The 12518-nt window shown below is 68.5% G+C and overlaps 1 protein-coding gene across 1 annotated transcript; it reads left to right on the top strand.

The window, feature by feature from the left end:
• Positions 1–9251: 9251 nt before the first annotated feature.
• ARC (activity regulated cytoskeleton associated protein) lies at positions 9252–12053 on the top strand. The gene is made up of 3 exons (XM_060127811.1): positions 9252–11232; positions 11490–11632; positions 11859–12053. The coding sequence occupies exon 1, from the start codon at positions 9452–9454 to the stop codon at positions 10640–10642; it is 1191 nt and encodes a 396-aa protein (XP_059983794.1). The 5' UTR covers positions 9252–9451; the 3' UTR covers positions 10643–11232; positions 11490–11632; positions 11859–12053.
• The last annotated feature ends 465 nt before the right edge of the window (positions 12054–12518 follow it).

The raw sequence follows: 12518 nt of genomic DNA, 5'->3' as shown, positions 1-12518 counted from the left end.
CCAACCTGGTGTGAGGGAGCCAAGCCCCCAAGCCCCACCTGTTGGGGGTACACAGGGCCCTGGGGACAGCCTGGTTCTGGGATGGGCGGTGCCGTCAGGGCGGAGAGCGCGGAGCAGCCCCCAGTCGGTCTCAGTGTCCCCCACCCTCTCCAGGAGGAGGGGTGTTTGGGTCCGTTACCGGAGTGGATCTGCGGGCCTGCGGACGCCTGCTGGGGGCTGGGCCGGGGGTCTGTGGAAAGGCCCCCGTTTCTCAGCGCAGGGCCCTGAAACCTCACCCCGACCTCCGGGCTGGGGCTCAGACCTCTGCCCCCAGAGGCCGCATCCGGGCCTCCCCGCCAGCTCTCCTCTCTGCCCTGCGGTTTGCCCCGCAGCCCTAGAGGCAGTGCACACCGGAGGGCCTGGCCTCCTTCTGGGTGGACAAGGACAGGGCCGACAAAGACCACCGTCTGCAGGAGGGCTGAGGGGCCGGGCCAGTGGGCACCAGGCCTGGATTCAGAGACCGGACAGAGGGAGAGAACGAGGGAGGGGTGGTGGGAGAGCACCAGGCTGGGACCCAGGCAGGAGGGGAGCAGAGGGCGGGGCGGCCGTGGGTCTGGGCGAGTGGGCCGTGGCGGGGAGGGCCCTGGAGCCCACCCCTGCCTCCGCCCGAAACCTGAGGGGTCCCAGAGGCTCCTCACCTCCAGCTGAGGGCCAAGGGCGGCACCTCCAGGGAGGACACCTGTCCACAGGGCAGTCATGGGCCGGCGCCAGCACGGGGCGGGGCGAGCCTGCTTCCAGAGCTGGTGGGCAGCGCCGACCCCCGGGACGGCTGGCTCTACCCTTCCTCGCCCTGAGGCCCAACCCGGCCTGAGCCTGCGGCCCCCCAGCCCTGCTGCCGGGCCTTCTCTTAGGGGCCCGTCCCCTGACGTGATGCCCCGCCCCCGCCCCCGCCCACGCCCAGTCTGCGTGGCCAGGGAGGAGCGAGGGTGTGTTTAGAAGAATCCATGAAGTGGGGTGCGGGCGGGGACACCCATGGCAGTCTGGGCTGTGCACCCAGCTCCTCGGCCATCTCAGGCGATTCCTGACTCTTGGGACGTCACAGTCTTAACAGCCGGCTGGAGCTCAGCCAGGGGAGGGAGGCGGGGACAGGAGGAGGCGGGCGCTGTGCTGTGCCGGGATGGGGGAAGGAGCCTAGTGGTCTGTGCGGGCCTCCGGGGTCTGCACTGGCTTGTGGGGATCAGACAGGCACCCCCAAACCAGGAAGAGGCACAGTGCCAACACGTGGTAGGGCAGGCGAATGCCCGAGACGTCATCACCCTCCCTGGGCTCCCCCAGCCACCCGGCATGGCGGCCCCCCCACCCTAGGGAGCGCTTCCAGAGGTTGCTGCCACCCCCTGGTCAGGCAGCTGCCTGGACACGGATCTTAGGACCAAGGATGCAGAAGAGGGGACATGGGTTGGGAACAAGGCATGCGGGTCAGGGGTCCTGCTGGCCCGCCCCCCACCCTGAACCTCCGAGGGGCAACCCTCCCCCATCAGCTGAAGAAACTGAGGCTCAGAGGGTGTCCGGAGTAGCCCGACCCTGGACTTTGACAGTGGCCGATGGCAGCGGACAGTCAGACAGGATCGGCCTCAGGGCCAGGAGTCTCGGTCATTTGCTCACCAGCTGGTTCCCCAAGCACATTTCCCACCCTCTCTGCACCTCAACTTCCTCATCTGTAAAGTGGCTGACAAAGATGGTTTGCCCAGCCTGTTCCAAGGCACAGGGAAATGCTCGGCACACAGTGGGGCCCCTTCTCCCGCACGCCTTCTGTGTCGATCCTCTTTCCAGAGAGACCCCAGAACCAAGAAGGTGACCCTGGCAGGTGGGACCGGCTGCATAACTGGCGGGGTCCGTGGCAGAACAGAAGCACAGGCCCTTCGTTCAGTTAGTAAGAACTACGCGGCAGCAACGGCAGAGCACAGAGCCGGAGGGAGCGGACAGTGCCCCAGGGACAGATGCCCATCGAGGCACCCTGTGGGGCAGCCCGGGGATATGTCGAGCTGAGACCTGGGGCCAGGAGGCTGAGGCCCGGCAGACCCTGGGCCCCTGAGGGCCAAAGATCATCGTGGCCCATGCCTGGCATCTGAGAGGCCGACAGCAGACAGGGAGGTGCCCACCTTCGGCGGGGGGCGGGGGGAGTGGGGGAAGATGCCAGCCTGGGGTCGCCCAGGAGCCTGCAGCTGGGCAGGGCACCCGGGTCGGCGGCTGTGGGATCAGGAGCCCAGGAGGGAGCCCTCAGCTGGACCAGGTGGCCTGTGGACGAGACGGCCAGGTGGGGCAGGCAGCTCGAAGGGCTGGGGGCTCAGGCCCCAGCCCCCAGGGCGGGGAGGGAGAGGCAGCAGAGGGCATGGAGGAGGGACCACGGGCCAGGGAGGAGCTGGGACAGAGCTCGTCTTCGCGGCCGCAGCCTGCTGCCTGCACCTGCGTGGGGAAGCTCCTCGCGCCGTCACACGAGCTATTCTCAGCCTCTCTCCTTTTATGGCTCCGGAAGTGAGCGGCGGAGGCTGGCGCACTGCGCTCGCTCTGAGATGGAAATGGAAACACAGAGAACAGAAGGACAGCAGCCACCACCCCCTCCCTGGCACGGGCATCCTCAACACCCAGCTCCGGGGGCGTCCAGCCGAGCCAGCTGGCAGAGAACCGCTCATCCTGGCTGAGGGGCCAGCAACCCTTGGGGCTCCTGCTGCGCGGCCTGGGCCCGCCTGGGCGTCCGGGGAGGCGGTGGCGGCTGCATGCAGCCTGGCTGGAGCCCAGGGGGGTGGAGAGGAGGGGGCGGCCGCCCAGCTCCAGCCCCCCAGGCGAGCTGCCGAGCCCTCACGCGGCCGGGCGCCCGGCGGACACGGGGGCCGCGGCTCTCCCCTCATCCCCGGCCCTCTAAAGAGCCCTCAGGCCGCCCATCGGCCTCCCCTGCACCCGCGTCGCCCGCTCGCCCTCAGGCCGGCCCCGCCTGGCAGCGCCCCTCTGGGCTGCTGGTACACTTGGGGCGTGGGCACCTCTGGCCGGACGGAGGCCCTTCAGGGCAGGAAGCAGGGGTCTGTCTACTCCATGTGCCCAGAGCAAGCTCAGGACCTGGCGGTCGGCGAGCAGGAGATCCGGAGGAACCCGAGCACACACCCCGACACGCTGACGCGCTCGCGCTCAAACTCTCACGCGCACAGACTGGTACACGCAGGGAGACGCGCGCTCAGGGGCTCCGGGGGCACGCAAGAGGGAGGACAGGGCCCACAGAAGACGGGGTTAACCCCACACCGGGAGGCTGGGAAGCCTTCCTGGAGGTGGCGACCCTGGCTCAGAGGTAGATCCCACGTAAGCCGTGCTGAGCTTCTATGCTTAGGTTTCAAAACTGGGCAGGCCTTTGTGAGCTAAACAAGGGGCGGTGGGCGGCAGGCCGGCCGGGGCATTCCTGTGGCGAGAATGGTGCACTCAGAGGCCCGCCCTTCCCTCCTCACCACCCACCACCGCCATCCACCCCCGTTGTGTGATGAGGATGGCGGGAACAGAGGGGTTAAGTGATTTGCAGGAGGTGACACAGCAAATGCCTTGGGGAGAAGGGGGGGCGGTGGGGGGAAGGGCAGGTGCCTGACTCCCGTCCCGGCTCTGTGGACACGCAGACCTGGCAGGGCTCCTGCCGAGGGGACGTTTAGCTCCAGATGCCGTGTGGGCGACCGCCCGAGAGCGGCACGCACCAAGGTGTCCTCGGCCTGTGTCCTGTGCCCCGTGTCCCCTGTCCTGCGTCCTGTGTCCTGTGTCCCCTGTCCCGTGTTCCTGCCTCTCACACCTGCCTCCTGGCTCCACCCCGAGCCCCCGCCGGCAGAGCCACATGGCTTCCTCCCCTCGTCTCACCTCGCTGATGCCCCAGCAGGCACCCTGGAAGCTGCAGCTGCTCCTTGAAAAGCCTGAGCCTCTGAGCAGAGGCACGGCCTGCTGGTGCCCGCAGTGCCAAGGGTGGTGGCCCAGCAGGCAGCACGCCGAGGGCCACACGCAGCCCAGCGTCCTCCAGGGACTGTGTGCGGTCACGGTGATGGCCCTATTGCATGGGGCGACCTGCACTTCCCTGCTACCTCACCTTGCTCAGCGCCTGCCAAGTCGGGTTCCGGAACTGCTGACTGATTGGCTGATTCACCTCACAGCTGAGCAGGGCAGAGCGGTGGCTGTACCCACTCTACGGGCCAGAAAACTGAGGCCAGGGAGGGGTGGGGCAGAGGGGACTCACCCGCAGTCACGCAGGAGGTGAACCGTGCTCACGCCGCCTCCGGGAGCTGGCGGGCCCATCCCCACATCCTCGCACCAGCCTTTCCTGGCTTTGGCTTCCCGGCTGAGGGGCTCAGACCAGCCCCAGACCCTCTCGGGGCCTTGGTTTCCCTTCTACCATGGCTGGGGGTGGTGAGGAATGAAGGTCCTTTGAGGATGGGCTTCCCCCACCTGTGCCTATGGCCCCGCGGCTCGGCCCCCTGGCCTGGAGGATGCAAGGAGCAGCTGGGTCGGGCACCGCCGTGCCAGGATCATCGGAAAAATACAAAACTTTCCTTGAAGACCGGACCCGGAGGCGCTAAGGCAGGAGGGAGGAGGGAAGACGGTCTGGAGTGTGGAGGCCCGGAATGAACAGGCTGCCTGTTCCGGGGACAGGACGCAGCACGCACCCTGCCAAACCGGGAGAGAGGAGGAAGTCCGGGAGGAGGGGCAAGGATGGGAAAAACTGTCCCTGCAGCCTCCCCGTGGCCCAGCGCCTGCTGCTTCCCATGGCCCCGAGGCGGGCCCTGCCCCCTCCGTGGGCAGCTCCCGTCTCAGGTCAGCGAGTGCCCTGCCCTGCCCTGCCGGGTCTCCCGAGACCCCTCCCCGCTCTGCCCTGGCCTCCCGGGGTCTCTCAGGGCCTGTTCTGCTGCAGCAGACCTCTTGGGCAGGTGTGGCAGAGGGACCCCAGCTGTGTCACCTGCCGGCTCAGGCCTTGGGGAGGGCCCCCACCTCGCAGAACCTCTGTGAGATGAGGGAGAACATCTCCCGAGACAGGAGCCCGCCAGCCCTGGCGTCTCTCCCTCTCGCTGCCCCTCCATTTCCCACCTGGACACTCTCTTTCCCGATCTCAGCTCTAAACCCTGTGTCCGAGCCCTCGGCCGTCCCTGTCTCTCCCTCCCCGCGGTCTGGCCCCGCTGCAGGTGGTCTCAGAGGAGGGTGGTGGCTGGACGCTGGCCATGGCGGGGAAGGCCCACAGGGGGCCTGGCATCCTCCCAGCTGCCTAGGCTCAGACCCCTTCTGCCAGTTGCTCCCCCAGCACCTCTGCTCGCCCCTCATCACCGGGGCCTGCACAGATGTCCCTGGCCCCAGTGCTGCCTCGGGGGGCAGAGCAAGGAAGTAGCACTGCAGCCCCTCCCGAGGGGCCACAGGGAGGGGGTCCTGACCACGTCCCACCTCCCAGATCCCAGAGGTGACACTCTGACGGGAGGCTGTCGGCAGGACGAGGTGGGGGAAGCCCTCGGGCGGGGACCGGGTGAGGCAAGAGGGCCAGCACTCGGCCTCGCTGGACGCCAGGCCCTGGCACTGTCACCCCATTTTACAGGTGGAAAGTTGAGGCTCAGGTGGGCAACGGCCAAATGCTCCCCAACCAGAAAGGGAGGGAGAGGGCCCATAACTTTGTCCGTTCCACGGCTCATCCCAAATGTGTGCTCTGTCCCAGGCTCCGGCGACTCAGCTGTGAGGTGCGGACACGGGCCCTGGTGCCAGAGTCGCAGCGAGCGAGAGGGAAGCAGCACCGCGGGAGGCCTGGCTTTGCGCCGAAGGAAGGAGCGGCCCGCTGCGGGGAGACGGGCAGGCGAGCGCCAGAAGCAGCTGCGGCCAAGGTGGGCGGATCCTGCAGCACCGACGCCGGGGCCCGGACAGCCCGCTGGCAGGCTCCCGGCGGGCACGAGGAGATGGGATGAGGCCACGTGACCCAGGACGGTGCCCCGGGCGCAGGACGGGCAGTGGGTGCGTGTGGAGGGTGGGTACTTGGACCCCAGGCCAAAGCCAGGCAGTGAGGGTCAGGCTGAGCGGCGGACAGCTGCTACAGTGGCTCCTGGGCAGATGGCCGGAGCGCGTGAGCGCGGGAGGTGCGGGAGCTCCGCCCCAAGGCGCTCCTGGGAGTGCTGGGTGCTCACGTGAGGCTGCGAGTCGCAGGACTGTGGCCGGGCCCTGCTCGAGGGCAGGCCAGCTCCGGCCCCCAGGAGGGCCGGGGAGGGAGCTCGGGTTGCACGGCCTGTTCTGCCCTGCTGAGGGGTACCTCCAGCACCTCTGGGGGCCCAGGGACTGGCACTGAGGGGTCTGCAGAGGCCGGTGTGTGAGCCCCGTCGGGGAGGACTTGGTCACAGAGCAGCCCTGGGAAGGCAGCAGCTGCTGGGAGGGCGGGGGCTGTCCGGGGAAAGTGGAGACACCCAGGGCTCTGTTTGGGGTGGGTTTCCTGAGGCTGTGGACTTGCGGGGAGACCCCCGTCGAAATAAGCATCTTAGCATCAGGAGAGCATCACCTGGGGTCTGGGAGCCCGGGGCCCTAGGGGCAGAGGGGCAGAGCCCCAGAGGGGCTGGAATGGGGGCTGCGTGGCTCCCAGCGCTGGGCAGACCCTCCTGTGGTCACCCTGCCTGCCCACCCTCCCCTGCAAAGCCCCCATCTTCTAAGGCAGGCGAGACCTCGGGAGCTGGCAGGTCTGAGGAGCAGCAGACCAGCCTGGTTCTGAGAGCTGGGGAAGCCCAGGCCCCCCGCCTCCAGGCCCAGGCCTGGCTCCCCACTCCACCTGCCGCGCTCGGCCTGCGGCCCTGAGTCGTCCTGCTCTGGGTGAGGCTGCCCACGGGAGGCGGGCACGGAGGAGCAGGGCGGGGGCAGCCCCCACCTCAGGCACGGGAGCTGGCCAGGCCCCTTCGCGGAGGCGGAAGAGTGGAGCCTGAGGCTGCAGTGTGGGGTGTGCTGAGGGCTTCTGGCGCGAAAGCTGGTAGCAGCTAGATGTTCCCGGATCAGTGGCTGTGGCCTGTCACCTGTCACGGCGGCCTCGCGAATGCAGCCTCTGGGCCGTGCCCCCCCGCCACACGTCAGGCTGGGCTGGCCACGCAGACGGCCCACCAAGGGTCTGGGTCAAGACCAGCCCTGCCTGCTGGGCTGCCCTAAGATCCCCTCTCCTGCCTGCCCCCCCCACAAAGGGGATGCCTCCCCTTCCAGTCTCCTGCCTGGGCCGCCCAGCTGGTCAGGGCTCCTGGGTCTGGGTGCCGGCCCCCAGGGGCCACATGGCCTTTGTCAACCGTGGGAGGAAGTGGAGGGGTGGCTCCTGGCCACTCGAGTGATGGTTCTGGCACTCCCACCGCATGCGTGTGCACGCGCGCGCACACACAACGCAGGTGTGCGAGCGAGGTCCCTGCCCAGCTGGCTCATTGCGTGCCTTTCCAGAGCAGGGCCCTCGGACGCAGGCCTGGGCTCACCCAGACACGGTCGCGGGCTCGCGGCTCCACTCAGGCCCCGCAGTGACCAGCCCGCTCGCCGCGGCACAGGCATCTTACACACAGGCTCGCACGCTCAGGGGTTCCTGTTCTCGCAGCTTCTGGCCCGACTCCCCCTCCCTGCTCTGTGCTGCCCCTCCACCCTCCCCTCTCTGCTCACCCACTTGCCTTTAATTAGAAATGCCAGGAGAGCGATTTTGGGGGAGTTTCTGCCAGAGACATTCCCCCACCAAGGGTGGAAGCTCAGAGAGGGAAAGGAGTGGCAGATTGCCTCTGGGAGGCGGCAGGGGGTGGCAGGGAAGGGGCCTCCAAGGGGGGCAGGGAGTGGGGACTCCAGAGCGGGGGTACCCGCGTGCCCTTGAGTGTGCTAACGAGACCCGGGGGCCGGCGGGCCTGGTGTGAGGGGCTGGGCGTGGACGGGGATGACTGGACGGGGGGAGGATGGGTGGGTGGGGAGCTATGAGTATCTCTGTGGGGGAGGGGGGATGAGTGTGCAGTGTGCGTGTGAGAGCGGAAGACCGGCAGCAGGGCTAGGGGGTCTTGACTGGCCTTGGTTGTGTGTGGCACATGGTATGTGCTACCTGTGCGCATGGAGCAGCAGAGGACCTGGACCCACACCCATCATGACGGGGACACAGGGGGAGGGCCCCTCCCCACCACTGTTGCCAGGGAGGCAGAAGGGGGCCTCCCTCCTGCAGGAGTCTCAGCTTCCGGAGCCCCATTCCTTTTATGGTGTTTTGCTTCTCTACCTCTCCTGACTGCATCAGGCCACCAGCACCCTCTCCCCCCTGCAGAGGTCTTGGAGCTTCCGACCGGTTGGGCTGTGGCCTGGGGTTCAGGGCCTACACCCTGCGGTGGGTGGAGGGCCCCTCCGCCTCCTCCACACGCCACCCCCCCACGCCCCGAGAGCAGCTGCCAGGTTTCCTGGGAGGCGCTAAGTGGAGAAGTCTTGGGCCTCAGCAAAGACCCGGGAGAGGGGGCACGGGGCAGTCCTGTCCAGCTACTGCCACCTAGGCGACACACACCCACACCAAGTCCAGGGGCCCTGGGAGAGCCAAGGCCTGGGTGCCTGTCCCTTACCCGGGCGCAGGACCAGCCCAGGGCCTGGACGCAAGGGCGCCCGGGGCGGGGATAGACGGAAGCTCAAGGCCACGTCCGGGACCTCACACCTGACACCCGGGAGCGTGTGTGCACTGGAAAACTCCTGGAGGTCTTCAGCCCAAGCGAAAGAGGGTCTCAATATGGGGTCGTTGCCACGTCTCACCTGTGGCTGAACATCCTGCAGACCCGGACTGTACAGGATCAGGTCTGCGGCCGGCGGCCCCGGAGAGCAGTCCAGCGCCCCCGCCCCCCGCCCCAGTCAGGACACAGCAGACACAGGAGGAAGCTGACCCTGTGGCCCGGGGGAGGGGCTTCCTCCTTACCTCCGGCCGGGGGCGGCGGGGCGCTCACCGGGCCTCCCTGCCCGGCGCTGGCTGGCGCGGGGGGGGCGTCGCCGGCCTGTTCCCAGTACGGTCTCTGGGTCCCACGGGCTGAATGGGTCAGGGAAGGAGCGGTGCGAGCGAGCGCATTAGTCACGCCGCCGCCGCCGCCGCCGCCGCCGGCGTGTGCAGGGGGTGGGTCCTCCCTCCGCCGGGAGCGCGCGTGGGCGCGGGGAGGCGGGCCGGCAGGCTGGGGGCGCGGGCGGGGAGCCTGCGCCCGGGCCAATGGGAGCCGTGGCTCGGTGACGGGGCCGCCCACGGCCCGCGCTGGCGGCATAAAGAGCCGGCGGCCGAGGCTGAGCGCAGAGCTCGGGTGCCGGGTCCTCCGGGTCCGCGGCCGCCGAGAGCAGCCGGGGCCAGCCGCCGCTCCGCGGGACCCTCCGCCACGCGCAGCTCCGCGTAGCCGGCGCCCAGCAGCTCTCCGTCGGCCCCAAGAGGACTTTGCAGCCTCTGCCCCACCCCGCCTGTCCGAGCACCGCCGCCACCTGCGAACAGATGGAGCTGGACCAAAGGACGACCGGCGGCCTCCACGCCTACCCCGCGCCCCGCGGCGGGCCGGTGGCCAAGCCCAACGTGATCCTGCAGATCGGGAAGTGCCGGGCGGAGATGCTGGAGCACGTGCGGAGGACCCACCGGCACCTGCTGACCGAGGTGTCCAAGCAGGTGGAGCGGGAGCTGAAGGGGCTGCACCGCTCGGTGGGCAAGTTGGAGAGCAACCTGGACGGGTACGTGCCCACGGGCGACTCACAGCGCTGGAGGAAGTCCATCAAGGCCTGCCTGTGTCGCTGCCAGGAGACCATCGCCAATCTGGAGCGCTGGGTCAAGCGGGAGATGCACGTGTGGCGGGAGGTCTTCTACCGGCTGGAGAGGTGGGCCGACCGCCTGGAGTCCATGGGCGGCAAGTACCCGGTTGGCAGCAACCCCTCCCGCCACACCACCTCCGTAGGTGTCGGGGGTCCCGAGAGCTACGGCCACGAGGCTGACACCTACGACTACACGGTCAGCCCCTATGCCATCACCCCACCACCGGCCGCAGGTGAGCTGCCCGGACAAGAGGCGGTGGAGGCCCAGCAGTACCCACCCTGGGGGCTGGGAGAGGACGGGCAGCCAAGCCCTGGCGTGGACACGCAGATCTTCGAGGACCCGCGGGAGTTCCTCAGCCACCTGGAGGAGTACCTGCGCCAGGTGGGCGGCTCCGAGGAGTACTGGCTGTCACAGATCCAGAACCACATGAATGGGCCGGCCAAGAAGTGGTGGGAGTACAAGCAGGGCTCAGTGAAGAACTGGGTGGAATTCAAGAAGGAGTTCCTGCAGTACAGCGAGGGCGCGCTGTCGCGAGAGGCCGTGCAGCGTGAGCTGGACCTGCCGCAGAAGCAGGGAGAGCCGCTGGACCAGTTCCTGTGGCGCAAGCGGGACCTGTACCAGACGCTGTACGTGGATGCCGACGAAGAGGAGATCATCCAGTACGTGGTGGGCACCCTGCAGCCCAAGCTCAAGCGCTTCCTGCGGCCCCCGCTGCCCAAGACCCTGGAGCAGCTCATCCAGAAGGGCATGGAGGTGGAGGACGGCCTGGAGCAGGTGGCCGAGCCCGCCAGCCCCCACCTGCCCACCGAGGAGGAGAGCGAGGCCCTCACGCCGGCCCTCACCAGCGAGTCTGTAGCCAGTGACCGGACCCAGCCCGAATAGAGGGCGCCGGCCCCCCGCCTGCCCGCTGTGGCCTTTGCCCACCGGGACTTCTGAGTGGGCTGATCCCTGCAGGGGGAGCCCTTGTCCTCATGCAGCTGGACACCCACCTCAGCCTCCTAACCTGACCCTAACAGACACGTGTGATTCAGATGTGGGCAGCATCCCCCAAACAGCAGAGGGGCTTCCCTTCCCTGCGGGGCCCTGCCCCTCGCCCTCCCTCCGTCTGTCTTCCCCAGCATGGGCCGGCCTGGGCCAGCGGCCCCACCCTCCATACTCTCAGGCCAGGACAGCTTCCTCGTCCTGTTCAAAGTCCCGGCCCTCTGGGCACTCAGAAACCCAGCATCCAGACGGCACGGGCCCGCAGGCACCAAGCTCAAGGGACACCCCGGGGCAGAAGCTCTGGGCTTCTGGGAAGCCACCTCTCCTGGCAGTCGCCTCGTAGCCGACTGGCACCCCTGCCATGGCCCAGGGCAGCTGGCCAGCCTCGGGCAGTGTGGCTCCCTCCCCTTGGAAGAGAGCCGAAGCCAATAAAGGCAGCAGCAGCAGTGGCAGCAGCAGACCTGGCGTCCTGGTGCCTCCTGGCCCCTCAGGTGAGCCCCTGCCCCATGGTACCACCACCAGGGGGCACCGTAGAGCCGGGAGGGTCCCGGGCCAAGCCCACTTTCCAGGCGAGCCCACGAGGCTCAGGGTCACCCGCAAGTTACCGGATGGGGTGGGGGTGACATGGTGGGGAGGCGGGGAAGGAGCAGAGACCCGGGGGAGCGGGAGAGGGAGCTGGGGTGGGAGCAGGGCTGGGGAGTTTGCCGAGCCAGCTCTCACACCGACCGTGTTTTCTCTCCCGCCTCAGCACCACTGATTCATGCCAGCCTGGGGAGGGACCGAGCCCCGCTCGATGACTCACCCGTGGCAGGCGGAAGGTCCCACAGGGCCTGAGTCCTCAAACCCGGCTGAGGCAGCAGCCGGCCCTCGGAGCCAGGAGAGTGACAACAGGTAATGCAGGAGACCCCGTCCCTCGGCTGTCCTCACACGGGGCCCTCAAGCTCCTCCCCAGCCCCCAGGTCCCAGGCCGCCCCCACCCCACGCAGTCCTCTGGGTGAGCTGAGAAGCAGCCCTGGGAGAGCAGCCCTGTGACGTCCGCCGCACGCCCCTCCTGTGCAGCCCCTCCCAGCCTTGGCCTGTTCCTGAGTCCCTGACCATCCGTCTTCCTTCCTTTCAGGTCTCAAGGCTCCTGCGGAGCCTTTGCTGCTGTGCCTGGCAGTGCCTCCTCTCCTCTCCCCCTGCAAGCTGCCTGCACGAGAGGAGAAGTCTGAGGCCAGCGAGAGGCTGGTGGTGAAGACGCGCCAGCGTGAGGGCCGGGGCCTGCCGTATGCCCGCCCCGCTGGCCGCCCGCCCGCCCACCCGCCCCCAGGGCCGCCACCCCGGCTCCGGCCTCGTTCCAGCCCAGGAACCGCTGCCCACTGCGCGGCCATCCTCTCCTGCCAGAGCTTGCCACGAGGCCTGGGGCTGAGACCAGAGCCGCTGCCCCTGCCTGGCGGCCCCAAGCCCAGCCCCAGGAGACCCGGCGGGTCCTGAGGCTCATGTGGGCTCTCTACCAGGCCCTGCCGTTGCCCAGGCCTGGACCCCCACCTCCCCCAGGGCACCCACACCCTGGTGCTGGCCGGCCGCTCGTGTCTGCGGCCTGAGCAGGCCTGGTTGGGGGTTCCCCTTTCTGCCTGTCCACTGGGGGGTCCCAGCTTCGGGGGAATGACACTTACAGGTAACTCTGCCAGCTCCCCCAGATTTTATCTTTGCACATAAGCCATAACCCATACTCAAGGCTGGTGCAGGCAGCAGGGAGGCCCCAGGGTCAAGAGGGTGTGGCCAACTCCCCGTCCCC

Source organism: Lagenorhynchus albirostris, chromosome 17, assembly GCF_949774975.1.
Source record: "Lagenorhynchus albirostris chromosome 17, mLagAlb1.1, whole genome shotgun sequence".
NCBI lineage: Eukaryota > Metazoa > Chordata > Mammalia > Artiodactyla > Delphinidae > Lagenorhynchus > Lagenorhynchus albirostris.
This window is presented reverse-complemented; position numbering and strand designations above follow the sequence as displayed.